General features: G+C 41.3%; 2 protein-coding genes across 2 annotated transcripts; one reads left to right on the forward strand and one right to left on the reverse strand.

The window, feature by feature from the left end:
• Positions 1-1,736: 1,736 nt before the first annotated feature.
• LOC133848423 (brain acid soluble protein 1) lies at positions 1,737-10,486 on the forward strand. The gene is made up of 3 exons (XM_062283977.1): positions 1,737-2,123; positions 9,271-9,806; positions 9,876-10,486. The coding sequence occupies exons 1-3, from the start codon at positions 2,107-2,109 to the stop codon at positions 10,019-10,021; spliced, it is 699 nt and encodes a 232-aa protein (XP_062139961.1). The 5' UTR covers positions 1,737-2,106; the 3' UTR covers positions 10,022-10,486.
• Positions 10,487-12,101: 1,615 nt separating this feature from the next.
• LOC133849541 (serine/threonine-protein kinase PAK mbt) lies at positions 12,102-17,549 on the reverse strand. The gene is made up of 3 exons (XM_062285696.1): positions 15,838-17,549; positions 15,507-15,778; positions 12,102-13,780 (listed from the first exon to the last, which is right to left on the reverse strand). Exons 1-3 carry the CDS (start codon positions 17,057-17,059, stop codon positions 13,304-13,306), a joined length of 1,971 nt encoding a protein of 656 aa, XP_062141680.1. The 5' UTR covers positions 17,060-17,549; the 3' UTR covers positions 12,102-13,303.
• Between the last annotated feature and the right edge of the window lie 201 nt (positions 17,550-17,750).

Below are 17,750 nucleotides of genomic sequence, written 5' to 3' on the forward strand. Positions count from 1 at the left end.
TCTCTATCTCTCTCTTTCGTACTGTCTCTTCGCTGGATATATTATATATATATATATATATATATATATATATATACATGGATATATCGTGCACATATGCAAATGTGCCTCATTTCTGGCTCTTTACTGCCTTTTTCTTGGAGATTTACATGTTGCCCGCCTCAGCTTGATTTGGCACTCCGTCTTCATCTTCATCTCTTCACCTCACCTCCTCCTCCTCCTCCTATGGGTCTATCTACGTAGCCACCTACGTCTGTGGCTTCGGGATTTACCAGCCGCAGTCACAGAGCAGCGCCCATCTTTATCTTGATAAAGCAACAATTGGCCCGAAATCAATAAATTAATTAGTAAAATACGCGTACTCCGACTATCGATCCGCCAAGCTGTACAAATCATACACGACTGCCAAATACCCTGCCTCTACTACTTAAATTTATGTAGTATATATTTCTTTCTCTCGTTCTTTCGCTTTTATGATTATTTTCTACATCATATATTTTACTATATTTCATTTCTTTATATCTTTATATCTTTCTTTACTTCTTTGTTTCTTTCTTTCATCTTTCATATTTATGATTATTTTCTACATCATATTTTATTACTATTCTAACAATTTATATAATATTCTAACAATATCTGTCATCATTTTTAACTTTAATTTATTTTTATATCATATTTAAATTTTTTATGTGCTAAATAGTTTCAACATTTTTCAAAGTTATATTGTATTTAATTAATATTTTTATATATTTAATATCCCTTAATATTGTAAAACTTCAACCTTTCTCTTTTTCTTCAAATCAGTGAGTTTTCAATATGTCAACTATTAAAATTTACGTTATGTTTAATATCGAATATCGAACACAAGTGTAGAAATATCGAATACACTTTTTCGATACCTTATCGAAACGGAGTTCATTGAAAAATAGAAGCAGAATTATTTTTAAAAATCAATAGTGCAATTTACAAGCTTTGCACGAGTTTTTATAAATTTTTCTTCGTTTCAATTTCACTTTGATAAAATACTTTAACAATATATCGAAATTTGATGTCCGATATTTTCACAAAGCTCACGAATGTGGAAAACAAAGCATGCATACAAAATTGTATTTTTCTATCCTTTTTGGAATTTATTTAATCAGTGCTTATGTAAGTTTTATTTCTGTTTTCCAACGTGCACAAATGTAACTGCTTTTCGTGGATACCCTTTGCTGGTAGTTGTTTGCCTACAGGGTATGCTAAGCTAAAAGCCAAACCTAAAAGCCAAGCGCCGCTGCCGTCGACGTCGTGGCGAAAACCTGTCGTTGTCGCTGTTGTTGTTGTTGCTGCATAGCATAGCAAAGCCACACAAATGACGCCGACTGCGCTGCTGGCGTTCGTAGCGACGGCGACAGCGACGTTGACTGCAGCAGCAGTGACAAATTGGCTGAAACCAGAAGTGCTCCTGCACTCTTTGCTTTGCATACGAACGAATTTCATGACGCGAATGTGGGGATTAAAACGAGAGAGAGAGAGAGCCTGCGACGCCCCCTCGCTCCCCTCTCTGCGACATGGCAGGCAGGCCACTGCCATGGCTTGGCTGTGTGTGTGTGTGTGAGTGTGTTAGGTTAGGGCGGATCGCAACCTGTTCGCTGCCAACGCCGTCGCCATCGCCGTTGCCGTCGCTGGCGTCGCAGAGCGCGCAGGTGGCGCAAAAAAAATATTGGATGGCCGTAGGTTAACTGCATGCAGACGGCATAAGTAACGTTCAGTCAGCCTCTAGAAGTCGATCGTGATCGGTGGCTTAAGCAACACACATCTCTCTACTATCTGTTGTGCCCAGTCTCTGTCTCCAGTCTTCAGTCTCCAGTCCTCAATCTTCAGTCTGCAGTCTCCAGTCTACAACTTACAAAACAAAATAAATCTACAAACTTCGTGTGTTCGTCTTCAAATTTTGTGCAGTTTTCGATTACGAATTGAAATTCGTTGCGCGCGTTTTTAAATACGGTTATTTTGTTTTTGTTTATTTTTTTTTTGCGAATTTCAAGTTTTGCAAACGAGCAACCAACAAAATCAAATACATCAACAATCCAACACACCCACACACACACACACACAACACACAAAATGAAGTACTTCAACATGTGAGTGAGACATTTTAAGTATTTTAATATAACTTTTTTTTTTGGCAATTTTTTATCGATTTTATTTTGGTTTTATTTTGATTTGCTTGTGATTTATCGATGTGGAGCAGCAAATGCAAATGCACTCGTTTTGAGCTGCAGCCAACTTCGCGTGAGTTGCGCCGCGTTGCCAACCAAATGCACTTTAAATGCGGCCAACTTCGCGTAATTTTCGTGTGCAGCGTTTGCTGACGTGTTTTGCATGCAAGGATTTTAAATGAATGAGATGGGCTTTGCCTGCAATTGAAAGTGCAATTGTATGTGTGTGTGACTAACACACACACACACACAGACACGTATAGCTTGGCTTGGCCGCATTTAAGCAGCTGCAGCGATTGAACAATTTGAACTTTAACATGGCAGAAAACAGAAACAGAAAAAGACAAGCGACAACACATTGCAAATGCCAAAGTTAAGCTCATTATGACGTTGATGATGATGATGGCGATGTGTTGATGTTGATCATGGTGATTATGTTACTTTTGTTGCTGTTGCTCTGGCATTTGCCGGCAACAAAGAAATGGCAAATGCCAATTCCCAGCTGCCAGCAGCAATCAGTTGTTGTGGCTGCTGAGAGCAGACGCTGCGCTGCCGCCAGCTGCGAGTCCGTCCGCCTGTCCGTCCGTCTGTCTGTCCGTCCGTGTGTCTGTCTGTCTGTCATTGCATTGATTGAAAGAAATGTTTCAAGGTCGCGAACTGAGCTGCTGCTGGCTGCTGTTGCTATTGTCGTTGTCTGCACGACAGCAACACATGGTTGCTCTGTGCCAAAATGGCATGCGAGCAGCTCAGTGCGGGATGGAGAGGGGGGCGAGGGGAGAGGGGCAGGCAACAGGCGTAAATAAAGTATGGATTAATTACCAGGCGAGACTGTGACTGCGAATGTTGCTGGTTGCTGTTGCTGGTTGTTGATTGCGGTGTTGTCTTATAAATTAACGGTTGCACTTTTAATGCAAGCTGACAGACAGCGAGGGAGGGGAACGGAGGGAGGGGTCAGTTTTCATTAATATGTATGTTAATCGCATGGCGCATGAGGGAATTAATCACAGCAGCAGCAACAGCAACAACAACAACAACAGCAGCAACAAGCAACAGCAACCAGCGCCAATTTGACGGCATGATCAGGATTTTAATTTAGTTTCGCTTTGCTTTTTATTTCATTTTATTTTAGGGGGGCGGGGTCTGTTATGCTGTTGTTGTTGTTGTTACTGTTGCTGTTGTTACAACCGTTGCTATTACAACTGTTGTTGTTGTTGTTGTTGTCTTACATGCGTTTCATTTCATTTTGCGCACTGAAATCGCGCGCCTTATGCAATATTATTTAAATAAGAGAGATCAGATCAATGTGCATACCTCAAACCAGAATACACAACAAGCGTGAGAGGGGAGGGGGGAGTGGGGGGGCGTGGTGTGTAAGGTTTTTGGTTTGTTTGAAATCTCTTAAGTTATTTTCAAGGACTTTGCCAAAAACTGTTGCAAATTGGCAAACAAGGTGTTAAACACACACACACTACAACACACACACAGAGACCAACACACAGTTACGCACTGCATACCAATGCAATTTCATAAGCCAAATTCAATGTAAGCCACTAAACTGTAAAAGACTCAGGCAACGAACTTGCTCTGTGTAAAAGACTCAGGCAACGAACTTGCTGCGACCAAAACTCAAATCGATCGAAGCGAAGCGAATTGCTCTGCTGCTGTTGCTGTTGCTGCTGTTGTTGTAGTCGTAACACGTACACAATGCACCGTTATTGAACCCACTAACTAAGCCAACAACAACAACCAAAACAACAACAACAACAACAACAACGTTTTTAAAGTACGTCGCGGTAATTGTAGGAAACTATTAAAAGAGCGACGCTGTCCCACATTTTGGCCACATCGATGGCATCCACTTGGACTAGTGTTATATGGACATAACCATAGACTCGACATTAGCATAGTGACCCGATTAGCCACGCTTACGAGTGGAGGGGGCGGCCGGAGAAGGCGTGTTGTAGTGCAAAAAAAAACTAAATGCTTTTACTCATTTTGTTTGTTTCTTGTTTGCTGCTTATGATGATGATAGTAATAATGATGATCATGATCATGATGATGATGATGATAGTAATGATGATGATGACGCCATCGCCATGAACTAATTCCGCAAATGGAAATGTTAATCATGTGATAAACTATAAATATAAATAAAAAAGAAGCAAAAAGGAAAAAAACAAAATAAAAAGCGAAAACCGCAAAAAATCAAATGAAGTAAAGTTATTGCCGCAGCTGGTTCCGCCTCAGTCTTATATAACAGGTTCACACAGTGTTCTTCTTCAGCCTCAGGTAGAGACCTCTGCACCTTCCTCCCCCCTCCCTGCTCCCCTGTTTGCTGTTGCCATCTTTCAAGTAGACTCCTTCAACCATTTTTTTTTGTGTTTTTGTGTTTTTTTGGGGTGTGTTGTGAGATCTCGCTCGCAGTTTCCCAGTTGCTGGCGCAACCGGTTAACCAAGACGCCAAATGTCATATAGACATGCCGACCCCCCCATACCCCTTCCCCCTCGCTTGCCTGCCCCTCATTTGCTGTGTTGAATTTCGATTAAGAAGCGCGCGCAGAGAAGTTAATGATTCCAGACACGCCAGCAACACGCACCCACAACAACAGCCACTTGGAGAGGGGGCAACAGCAACACCTACAACAACAGCGACAGCAACATCGTCATCGACAACGCCTTTCACCTTTCCATGTTGCATAAGCTTGGCGGCGATTGAAATGCAAAGAGTTGCCGCCGTTCGACATGCCACAGTTGACCCTAATCAATGCGAAAAGATGCAACCAGCGACAGCAGCAGCAACAACTGTACAAAGTTGAGCTAAAAATAAAACAACAGCAGCAACAACAACGACAACAACAACTGCAACAAGCGTGCGACGTGTCAAGCTGGAGGCAAAATCACTTGAAGTCGAGTTAGAGCAACAGCAACAGGGGGAAGGGAGGGGAGGGGTGTCTGATTTCGAGCCTCTCCCTCATGAGTTGGCTTGGTGTGCGCATTTTACCGTTATTAGCCAATTGCATGTGCCGATCATGTGCACATTTCAATTTATTCTGGCGCTGCTGCTGCCAGCAACAGCTGTAAACCAGTTGCCAGTTGCTAGTTGTTGTTGCTGTTGCCAGTTGTTGTTGTTGTTGTTGCTGCCTTTTGCATAAGCACCTGTTTCCTTTTGAGAAGGCGCAGCAGCAACGACAGCAACAACAACAACCAACGGCTGCTAACGGAACGGGGCGCAGCCCAACTCTGGCCTTAAAGACGTGTCTCCGAGTGTCGTAGCTGCCAGCTACGAAACATGCTCGCTGCCCAAGTCAAAGTCTCTGCTGTCTTCGGTAGCAAAAGGTTCGCTGTCCAAGTCTTAGAACAAGTTCGTTGCCTAAGTCTTTTCTGGAATATACTGAAAGTTCGTTGCCTAAGTCTTTCAACTGAGTGCAGAATAAGTTTGTTGCCTAAGTCTTTTCTTCTAATTATTCACAAGTTTTTTGCCTAAGTCTTTTCTGGAATATACCGAAAGTTCGTTGCCTAAGTCTTTTTAAGCATTTAAAATAAGTTCGTTGCTTAAGTCTTTTTACTATCCTCAAAGTCTTTTCTGGAATGCTATGCAAGTTCGCTGTCTAAGTCTTTTTGAGATATACAGCAAGTTCGTTGCTCGTTTTAACAGAATAAGTTCACTGCCCAAGTCTTCAGCAAGTTCGTTGCTTAAGTCTTTTCGCTGAGTGCAGAATAAGTTCGTTACCTAAGTCTTCAGCAGTCTTCACTCACAAGTTCGCTTCCCAAGTCTTTTCGGGAAGGTTCAACAAGTTTGTTGTCTAAATCTTTTCTGGAATGCTCCGCAAGTTCGTTGCCTAAGTCTTTTCTGCTTAAAATTCACAAGTTCGTTGTCTAAGTCTTTTCTGGAATATACCGAAAGTTCGTTGCCTAAGTCTTTCAACTGAGTGCAGAATAAGTTTGTTGCCTAAGTCTTTTCTTCTAATCATTCACAAGTTCGTTGTCTAAGTCTTTTCGGGAATACTAATGAAGTTCGTTGCCTAAGTCTTTTCTGCTATGCTAAGCAAGTTCGTTGCTTAAGTCTTTTTACCAGAATACCATACAAGTTCGTTGCCTAAGTCTTTTCTGGAATACTATGCAAGTTCGTTGCCTAAGTCTTTTCTGGAATATACTGAAAGTTCGTTGCCTAAGTCTTTCAACTGAGTGCAGAATAAGTTTGTTGCCTAAGTCTTTTCTTCTAATTATTCACAAGTTTTTTGCCTAAGTCTTTTCTGGAATATACCGAAAGTTCGTTGCCTAAGTCTTTTTAAGCATTTAAAATAAGTTCGTTGCTTAAGTCTTTTTACTATCCTCAAAGTCTTTTCTGGAATGCTATGCAAGTTCGCTGTCTAAGTCTTTTTGAGATATACAGCAAGTTCGTTGCTCGTTTTAACAGAATAAGTTCACTGCCCAAGTCTTCAGCAAGTTCGTTGCTTAAGTCTTTTCGCTGAGTGCAGAATAAGTTCGTTACCTAAGTCTTCAGCAGTCTTCACTCACAAGTTCGCTTCCCAAGTTTTTTCAGGAAGGTTCAACAAGTTTGTTGTCTAAATCTTTTCTGAAATGCTCCGCAAGTTCGTTGTCTAAGTCTTTTTAAGAATGACCAGCAAGTTCGTTGTCTAAGTCTTTTCGGGAATCCTAATGAAGTTCGTTGCCTAAGTCGTTTCTGCTATGCTAAGCAAGTTCGTTGCTTAAGTCTTTTTACTAGAATACCATACAAGTTCGTTGCCTAAGTCTTTTCTAGCATAATATGCTAGTTCGTTGCCTAAGTCTTTTGAAGAACCCCCTTCAAGTTCGCTGCTTGAGTCTTTAGCGATACAATAGCAGCTTATAAACAAATAGCAGGAAGTTCTTTTCTTTAACATGCAAAAAAAAAGAAGCAAATTCTTAATTCAGGAAAAATCAAGATATTAAAGAACTTGATCAAACTGCTTAGAATTGAAAATAAAACAAATAAATATGGCAAGGAAATAAATACATATTAGCAAGAATATAACAAACAAAAAAAAAATCGGCAAAGTGCCCAGAAACGAGACAGAAAAAAAAAACAAACAAACCGAATCGAAACGAAATAGAAAAAAAAGAAAAAAAATACATAAAATAGATACAGAAAAAAAAGAAACAGAAACAGAGACAGCAACAGCAACAGAAATAGCGACAGAAACTGAAACTGAAACCGAAACCGAAACAGGGCGAGATTAGTGTATTCGTAATCGAATAATTTGAAAATCGAAAGTGAGTGAAAACCCGTTTGAGTGACCTTTAGGCATTAATAATAAATAAATAGTTAGCACATCTCACATCTCTCGATAGCTGCCGAATTCACATCATGCTGATGCTGATGGTGATGCTGATCTTAATATATGTTTTATTGATATGCTGCTGCACATGAATATTAAAATCGTGGTATGCAAAACAAGAAATGAATATGGTATTATTCTCCTTTTCATATTCATTTTCGTCAGCGTATTAATATTGATATTCAAATTCGACGCTGTTATTCATATTCATGATGGGGCTAACACACACACACACATACATACTTGCATAGTATATATTTCAGAGCGATTCAGGTTCTCGCCACAACCCGTTAAACGAGACAACCCAACGAGTCGAACATAACCTCACTTTGCTGAGCGATAACTGCCAATTGCCGCTAAAGCATTTCAATTGGAATTGACTAAAGCTATTTTTTTTTTATTTTTTAATTGCCACCTCGTGGTCGTTAAACAGCATTTTTCAAGAGACTCTAGAATGTTTCCTACAATATCATTTGCATCAAGAGCTCTCGCCATAACCTCAAATTGCAATAAAATTCTTTAATTGTGCCGTTTGTGCAGATCTTTTGCTTTTGCGTGTTGGGCGTGTTTGCACTTATTTATTAGTCGTCTAATCACCAACATAACCTCTAGCTGTAATTAGTTATTCAGGTAATTGCATCGAAACGTACTTTTTGCTCGTAGTAATTTCGAATGGATGTTTTTAAGTGTTAGGTGAGAAATATCTTTGATTGGATTATACAGTACAAATTATTTGCTTTATTAGCTCATTAAGTTCTTCAGCTTTTCAGCTTTATTCTTTTCTAAACCAACTCATTAAATTGCAGTAAACTTTTGAGCACTTTCGATGTTTCTCGCAACATAACCTCAAACAGCGAATTTTCTACGATAAGGGAGAGAATAGGAAAACTAAATAGATCAGACTTACGAGTATGTGCTTACTTTTTTATTTCCATGAATATATAATTAAATAATTATGAAATTTGACTTTTATTTGTGGTGTTATGGAAAGCTCTCCAAAATATCAATTTTAGCCTGAAATAATCATGAAGTTGAAAATGAGAGGTCTCTATAACCTCAATATATTGTGCAAACCTAGGTTAGGTTTCACCTGAAATTATTATGAATTTAGAAATTTAACTCTTATTTGTTATGCCATGGAAATCTCTCCCTAATCTTATATTTTGGCCGAACCTAACCTCAATTCTAACCTGATAAAATTATAAAGTTGCAAATTTGTCTATTATTGGTTCTTAATGGGAATCTCTCCATAACCTCAATATAATGTGGAAACCTAACCTCAATTTTAACTTTTATTTACTCTCCATAACCTCAATTTTAAACTGGAACAATTATGAAGTTGGAAATTTTACCTTTAATTGTTGTGCTAAGGGAATCAATCCACAAGCTCTCCTTAACCTCATTATGTTGTAGAAACTTAACCTCAATTTCAACCTGAAACATTAGAAATATGTTTTTTGTTGTTGTTCTGTTAAAGTCTCTGCATAACCTCAATTTCAACCTGAAATTATGAAGTTGGAAATGAGAAGCTCTCCTTAACCTCAATATGTTGTGGAAACTTAACCTCAATTTCAACCTGAAACATTTATGACGTTAGAAATATGTTTTTTGTTGTTGTTCTATTAAAGTCTCTGCATAACCTCAATTTCAACCTGAAATTATGAAGTTGGAAATGAGAAGTTCTCCTTAACCTCAATATGCTGTGCAACCCAAACCTCAATTTGAATCCTCCTGTTATTATCTCGCTTTAGCTGCCTGCTTTTCATCATCTGCGCTCTGTGCTACGGACTGGTGGCCACGCAGGAGGAGAACGCGCCAGCGAACGCATCGCCGGCGAAGAGGATCGCCGCACTGCGTCGCCCCGTGGGCAAGGCGGTGGGCAAGCCGACGACAACGACAACTGCGGCGCCAGCGCACGACGATGCCGGCGAGGAGGATGATTACAACGATGAGGCCGGAGGCGCTGGCGAGAATGGTCAGTATGGGGATGAGGGCGAGGATGGCGCTGCGGCGTCGGCGGCCAGCACCACGACGACGACGACAGAGGCGCCCAAGAAGGTGGGACCCGTGATCCGTCCATTCCGCTCCAACGATGATTTCCTCAACTCGCTGAAGCGTCGCCAGCAGAACGCGAAGAAACATCGCGCCGAGAAGGCGCCGGTGAGCAAGCCAGCGAAGAAGACCGCCGATGAGGATGACGAGGAATCCGCTCCAGCCGCAGCTCCAGCTGCCGCCGCGCCCGCCGCTGCTCCCGCTGCCGGCAAAGGATACAAAGGCAACTCTGCACGTAAGTCGAAGAACTCTGAGGATTCCTCCATCCATCTTTTTATCTCATCTCACCTCATCTTCATCGCAGTGAACCGCCGCAAGCTGACGAAGCCCCTGAGGTCGGAGCCGGAGGCCGATGCTGCCGCCGAGGAGTCCGAGCAGCAGCAGAAGGAGGAGGAGCCGAAGCCCAAGCGTCCGCTCAGCAGTCGCCTCGCCTTGAGGAAGCGCAACTAAGGCGGATGGGGATGGATAAAGCGTCCTTGTTTTGGGCTGCCTTATATAATGCTATATACTATATACCATATACTATATATATTCCTTCTCCCTCGCTCTCTTGCTCTCTCACTCGCTCTGTATCTGTCTCGCTCTCACACACACTCATGGCTAGCTATGGGCAGCATTACGAGCTGCCGTTTAGTTCTTAGTACACACACACACACACACACACTTGCACACACACACACAGACAGGCTAAGACATGTGTATGTGTATTCACATCGGAATACGAATAACTCATGAATGCCTGCACTATTATTCACTCCCCCCCTCCACACTCCACATTCCACATTCCATATTCATCTACTTATTACTCACCTAATCAGTTTATAAACTATTAAATAAAACAAACAACAAATACAACAACAAACTGAACAACAACAACAAAAATAAAACAAAATGAAAATATTGTGAAAAATACAACATCAATGACTATTTACTATAATCAGGCGAAGGACATGCTAAAGTAAGGATCTGCTTTCAACGATTTTTTAAATTACTCTCAAAAATAATTGCATTTAAAAATTGTTTGAAAGTCTAGAAATGTCATTAAAAGGACTACTAGAATGTCCTTTGGATCTCAATATTGTGAAAACCTAACCTCAATTTTAACCTGAAATAGTTATAAAGTTAGAAACATGATTTTTAATTGTTGAGCACTGAGAAGTTCTCCTTAATCTCAATGTTGTGGAAACCGAACCTCAATTTTCACCTGTAGTTAGAAATTTAATTTTTACTTGTGATATACGAAGCTCTCCATAACCTCAATATAGTGCAAACATAACCTCAATTCTTAAGAACGAAGAGAATATCCTTTGGCATGCACATAAATCGTGTTCCGTAGTTCACATACAGAAAACAGGCTTTACCTCGCGAATATCCTGGCGAATATCCTTGCGTATCCTGGCAAAAATGTGTCCATCGCACCGATGGTCTATCGACTGGCCAAAGGACATTCGGATCGTCTTTCTAGTTCTCGAGATATTCTTAAATTTTCAATTTATAACCGTTCACCAAATTACAACAACAACAACACGAGTTATTACAGCAACAACTAACATTAATATTGTTGTTGTTGTACCGCCACAAGTGCCCAAAAATTGTCAAGTTAGCAGATGAAATACCAGGCGAACAGAAATCAGCAGCAAGCAGAAATAGAGCAAGTCACTTGCTTGCTCAGTGGAGCCCTCTGTTGCTCGTTTTCGGAACCACAAAAGAAATTCTTGTGCGCCAAATTTAAATTTAAAATTTGAAAGCAACCGACGGACCAATAAATCTGTTAAAATATTAAAATATTTTGTTGTTATTACAACAACAACTACAACAATTACTGATAATGTTGTTGTTGCCTCGATGCTCCCAAAATGGCCAAAATATGCTACGTCAGCAGATGAAATACCAGGCGATCAGAAATCAGCAGCAAGCTGAAATTAAGCAAGTCACTGGAGTGGCGCCATCTGGTGTCCACTCTCGGAACTACACAGCTTAAATAATTGCGCGCCAATTTGAATAGCAAATCTGTTAAAATTTTAAAATATTTTTTTTGATATTACAACAACAAGGTTACAACTTATTACAACAACAAGTTATTACAACAACAATTATGGATAACATGGTTATTGTTGTTGGCCACTGAAGCTGTCGCGATGGTCGAAAATTACCAAGTCACCAGGTGAAATACCAGGCGAACAGAAATCAGCAGCAAGCAACTGATTCACTTGCATTTTGAGTGGCGCCATCTGTCGCCTGTTTACGCAATCACGATTTTAATTAGCGCCAAATAAAATTTAAAATAAGTTTTTTGTACTTTTCGGATTGTTTTATTGCCATATGTCTACTGAATCTTTAAGAAACTGGCAAGGAACCTTTTCACCCACCTTCTGCAATTTCGATCCTTCAATTATTCTGTTATCCTTTGGCAAGGATACGCAACTAAATAGATAAATACTTACCTATACTTACCAAAAATGCGTCTGGACATGTTATCGAAAGTGCCCATTGCTGGGATATATACATATATAGAAGTAATACCGATCGATGAATTATTATATGTTTGTTTATTTTGTTGTTTGTTGGTTTTATTTATAATTACAGAACACTGTAAACTAGAATGTCTAAAAAAATACAATTTATATATATATATAATGTACTTATCGAGGGGGTTACGGGGCGTTTATTGGGAATGTAATGCGTATCGAGCGCATGTTATCGTTATCGTTATCGCTAGCGTTATCGTTAGTGTAACTGTTAATGTTACGGCTGTTGTTATTGTTGTTGTCTTAGATATAAAATATAAATAGTTGCTATACATAAGGGGAAATGGTTCGACAAATAAGTACAGACTTGGCTAATACATATCGGATATGATGGGGCAGGGGGAGGTGGAGGGGGGAATGCATATTCGTTGTTCTTAATTCGTCTTCTTATAGATTACATCATGTGTTTATATTTATATTCGTACATTCATTTCGCTTATTCGAACAAACTTAAGAGGCGCTCAACATGGAGTAGGAGAGTGGAAAGCAGAGATATGTAGCATATTGTTCAGTTATCGGTTGTATATAGTACACGAATATAAAACATATTTATGCATAAATGAATTCCGTTTACAGAGCTCAACATGGATATGGAAACAGAGTGAGAAAGGTAAAAGAAAGAGAGCTGTAGCAGATAGTTCAGTTAAAGGTTATATATAACATATAAGGAGTGTTCAACATGGATACAAAGGAAGAGAACAGTTGCTTATTGTTCAGTTATCGGTTATATATAACATATTTCGATTTAAATGTGTTCCGTTTACAGGATCTAGTCGAGTTGTCGAATGTTGCGCTATCTAAAAATGGTTGCAATGGCTGCGCAGCTGGCAGGGTCGGGAGGCGGAAAGCGTGTCCTCCATGGATCGAGTTACATATTGTGTTAAAGGCACAGTTTGCTTAGGCAATTCCTTCGCTGTTTACAATTAACAATTAACAATTCAGTTTCGAGAGTAAGTTGAAGATGAAGCCGAAGCTGGAGCAGCAGCCGGATGTGGTGGAATGTGGTCGAGACGAGTTGAGGGAGACGGACGACTTTAAGTAGCAGTTGCCGCACAAACTAATTTTGGGGTGCAAGGCCAATCAATAACTAATAATACTACATTATTAACTTGAATGCAAACTAAACAAACAAAAAAAAAAAGATGATAAAAAACGGATAGTTCGTTCTTCGTTCGTTCTTGGTTCCTCTTCCTCTTCCTCCTCTCTAGGTGTGGTGTCGCGAGTTGCGCATCAGCGGCACAAGCAACGATGGCGGCCCCGCTTGCCGCAAGAACGGATGCGCCAGCAGCTCGGCGGCTGTGGCACGCTGCGCTGGATCACGAACGAGCATGCGATCGAGGAATGATTGGAGACGCGGCGACACCTTGTGAGCATTCTTCAGGTTCGGTGGCTGCATATCGCGTATACGACGCATCGCCTGCAACGGTGGCTCATTGAAGAACGGCGGCTCCCCGTCGACCATCTCGATCACCATGATGCCCAGCGACCAGATGTCCACCTCGGGACCATAGGGCAGGCGGGAGATCACCTCCGGTGACATCCAGTACGGTGTGCCCACAAGCGATTTGCGCTTCGGCAGCTCCTGCGACACCTGAGCACAGAAGCCAAAGTCCGACAGCTTCACTCGGCCATCGGCGGCCAGCAGAATCGAGTCTGACTTGATGTCCCGATGGATGACGCCCTGCAAACAAAGAGAGTGGTTAAATGAAAGTTAAATAAATATAAGTATTTGTTCGATTAGAAGTCAGTTAAATAGGAAGTTACGAAGTCAGCCTAAAGTTCACAATATATAAGTAATTGGAACTTAAATTTAACTTGTAATTGGAATATTGGTTGGAAATATAAATAGATTGATCTGATTAAGCCTTGTGCTGATTGAATTTAAAGTAAACTTAGGATTGATTGTTCGCTAACGTTTACATAAACTTATAATACAAATATAAACTTATCATACAGATAGCTATTGGAGTGTTCAATATTAAAATATGTAAATTAATCTGAATTTAAAGCAAATTTAGGACAATTAACTGACTGTTTACATAAAGTTATAATACAGACATAAACCTACAGATAACAATTGAAATATTGAATGGACAAATATATCTGACTCTGGTTATACTTTGTGCTTATGAAATTAAGGAATTTAAATAGAAAATGTTAGCAAATATGAAGATTGCTTTGACTTTGTGCTGTTGAATTTAAAGCATTTGAAGGGATAATTTCAATTTAAGACTGATTGTTAGCTAACGGCCTCATAAACGTATAGTACAGATAACAATTGGAATATTGGATATATAAATAAATTGACTAATTTGACTATACTTTATGCTGTTTAAAGTATTTACAAAGAGAAATCAAATTTAAGATATTTAGTGAGAGTTCGGAATTGGAATATTGGATATACAAATATTGGATATTTAGATTGCCTTGACTTTTTGCTGATGCATTTAAGGAATTTAAGTAATAAATTCAAGACTATTAAGGACATTGAACTGACTGACTAGCAGATATAACCTTATCATAGAGAACATTTAAAAGATAATTTAAACTTAAGACATTTAAGTGACTGTTAGCTAATACTCACAAATAACAATCGAAATATTATATATTCAAATATTGGATATTTAGATTGCTTTGACTATGCTTTGCGCTGTTAAATTTAAGGAATTTAAATATAAAATTCAAGACTATTAAAGACATTTACATGTACAGATACAAAGCTTATCAATACAGATTAGAATATTGAATATAAAAATAAATTGCTTTGACTACTTTGACTTCGCAAAATTTAAAATATTTGAAGAGACAAAATTGGAATATTGAATATAAAATGGATTGCTTTGATTTTGCGCTTTTGAACTTAAAACATTTGAAAAGAGAATAGAAATTTAAGACATTTAAGTGACTTATAATACACATAAGATCAATTCGACCTTCCTTCACTGTCTCTCATAACCTAACAGGATACTTAAACAATTGGAATTCTACATAAGTTCTACGATAAATATAAATGCTAAAACAATGATGTGTCTCTCTAGTTGCTGACTGTTGTCAATTCTATAAACAACTTTGTTGTCCGATTGCGTTGAGTGTGTGTGTGTGTCTGTTTTAATGCAGGCGCAGTCAGACCTTCTGGCTAGATGCGTAACGAGGAGGTCACGCGGGCGTGGACTCCACCCACATATCGAATAACAATAACAATAACAACAGCAACAGCAACAAGAAGAATGTGTGTAAGTGGAAACCACACAAAATGCGAAAGCGGGTCGCAAAGAAAGTGTGGTGACAACAAATAGAAAGGCGGCAGCAATGCAAAAGAGAGACCACAAGTGAGACTTGGTTGCTTGGTTGTTGTCGTTGTTGTTGTTGCTGGCTGACACTACTCTATTGTCATGCTGGTCACGCACCTGTGAATGCAAGTAGGCCAACGCCTTGAGACACTGCTTGCAAACGGTGGCGATTTGCTCCTCATCCATGCGCGAGTGCGTCACAATGTCGGTGAGAGCGCCGCCCTCGAGATACTCCATGACCACCCAAAGCTCGTCGTTGACCAGAAAACTGGAGTATGTCTCCACAATGTTGGGATGATGATAGTCACGCATGATGACCACCTCGTTGAAGAGCAGCTCGCGTCGCTGCTGCTTGCGCAGATCCATCTTCTTGACAGCCACTTGGCGACCTAACCAAAGAGAATTAGTTCATGGGAACATTCAAGTAATCCTCATGTCCATCACTCACCTGTAGACTTGTCGGTGGCTATGCAAACGGTGCCCGTCGAGCCTTCGCCAATCTTGTTGAAGTGCTCGAGATTCTCGCGCGGATCACCGGCAGAGACAACCATCTGCAAGGCGGCACGGAATTGCTCGTGTGTCAAACGCTGCTCCTGCTTGGGTTGTGTTTGCTGTGCCGCCTGTGCGGCGGCAGCCAAGGCAGCCGCATTGCCACTGGAGCTGGAGGCACGGGACGCAGTCTTGTTGACACCGACACCGACACCGACACCGCCATGTGGATTCTGATTCTGATCTTGGCCCACAAGCTTTGGTTGCTGTTGCTGCTGTTGTTGTTGTTGTTGCTGTTGCTGTGTGGCGGGGTAAAGTGGATATGGATTCTGGCCATTGTTGTTAAGTTGTTGTTGCTGTTGGTTGGAATGCGAGTGCGTGGAGCGTGTGGCACTCGCCACGGAGCTGACAGGCGACGTCTGCTGCATGCCCGGGTTGCCAGCATTGCCAGCTGGATTGCCCAGATTGCCACGATAGGGATCAGTACGCACGGCCAGGGGGCCGATGGCGCCACCGTTGGCATGTGGATGCGGATGTGCATGCGGATGCAGATGTGGCGGATGCGCATGTTGACTGGGATTCGGATAGAGCATGTTGTGTGCCACCCCGGCTCCTGATCCTGCCTGTGGCGGCGGCGGCTTGAAGGGCCCACCAGATGGACCCGGACCCGCCCCCGGCCCCGTCTCCTCCTCGGGCACTGCGGGCGGCACATTTGCCACACGACGCACGCGCGGCGGACTCGAGCTGCGCAGCGAATTGGAGCGTGCCACATGCGATGTCTTGGGCAGCACAATGCCCGGCGCTGCTGACATGCCACCCGGTGCCATGGACATGGATGCAGCTGCTCCTGGTGGACCGGCACCAATGTTGCCGCCACCTCCCATCATCATCATGGTGCTGCTGCTGCTGTTCAGTGATGTGGTGTCCGCCTTGTTGTTGTTGTGATGCGGACGCACAATCGTCTTTAGGTCAAGGATCTCGGTGGGCGTAATCTCTGAGGGATCGACGAGCGGCAGGGGGCGATTGCTGGACTTGAGTATCTGATTGTTGCCCACAATCGAGGCCCATTGGAGCGGGAGGCCAACGTATTTGTTCTCCCTCTTATCGAATCCCGTGTGCACGCGATGCTCAAAGTTGCTCGGCATCGAGATCAGCGGTTTCTTCTTCTTCTTGCTGAACATTTTTGCGTGTTCCGTTATGGCGTTGTCAATTGCAGCGGCAGCGACAGCAACAGCGAGTTTCCCACCTCTCCTCTACCTCCTTCGTCTCCTTGCTTGCTTGCGTTCTTCGCTGGCAGTTTGTTGACTTTGCTTTTACCCGCCCTTTTGGCCCGACAACGGCGACAAAAGTCTTCTGGCAGCTCACACACACACTAACACTAACACAGACTGAGACGCACACAGACACACAGACATGGCGACAACGATGCGATTTATGTAGATTTCGTGTTATGCGCTTTCAATCGACTTTCACACACCACAACCCATTATCACACGGGCTCTTTCTCTCAGTCAGCACATTTTTCATCAATTGCTTAACACAAGAATTCAATAATTCGAACCGAAACGTAATGCGAAAACAAACACAATTTACTCAACACAATAAAAATAAACTTAAAAAAAATATTAATTGCCGATGCTAGCAGTTATCGTTTGCTGTGTTGCTCCTAGCTAGAGATGGCCTATCATCGATGGCGCACTATCGATGTATCGTCGTTTGCTGCGTGAAAGCAGTGTGACCACCACTTGCATGTTTCAATGTATCTACATCATTTCAATAGGCAATATAAATTATCAAATTTATTCACGTTATTTATTTTCTTCAAACCAAAAAATTGACCATTTTCAATTGCTGCTCTATAAAAATAAATAC

The sequence above is a fragment of the Drosophila sulfurigaster genome, chromosome X (genome assembly GCF_023558435.1).
Source record: "Drosophila sulfurigaster albostrigata strain 15112-1811.04 chromosome X, ASM2355843v2, whole genome shotgun sequence".
NCBI classification, from domain to species: Eukaryota; Metazoa; Arthropoda; class Insecta; order Diptera; family Drosophilidae; genus Drosophila; species Drosophila sulfurigaster.

Excerpts from the sequence above, each read along its gene's own strand:
- LOC133848423 (XM_062283977.1), top strand. Across the intron at positions 9,807-9,875 it reads ATACAAAGGCAACTCTGCAC|TGAACCGCCGCAAGCTGACG; the intron begins GTAAGTCGAAGA and ends TCTTCATCGCAG.
- LOC133849541 (XM_062285696.1), bottom strand. The coding sequence starts at position 17,059 with ATGTTCAGCAAGAAGAAGAAGAAACCGCTGATCTCGATGCCGAGCAAC. Across the intron at positions 15,779-15,837 it reads AGCCACCGACAAGTCTACAG|GTCGCCAAGTGGCTGTCAAG; the intron begins GTGAGTGATGGA and ends CTCTTTGGTTAG. Across the intron at positions 13,781-15,506 it reads TGGCCTACTTGCATTCACAG|GGCGTCATCCATCGGGACAT; the intron begins GTGCGTGACCAG and ends CTTTGTTTGCAG.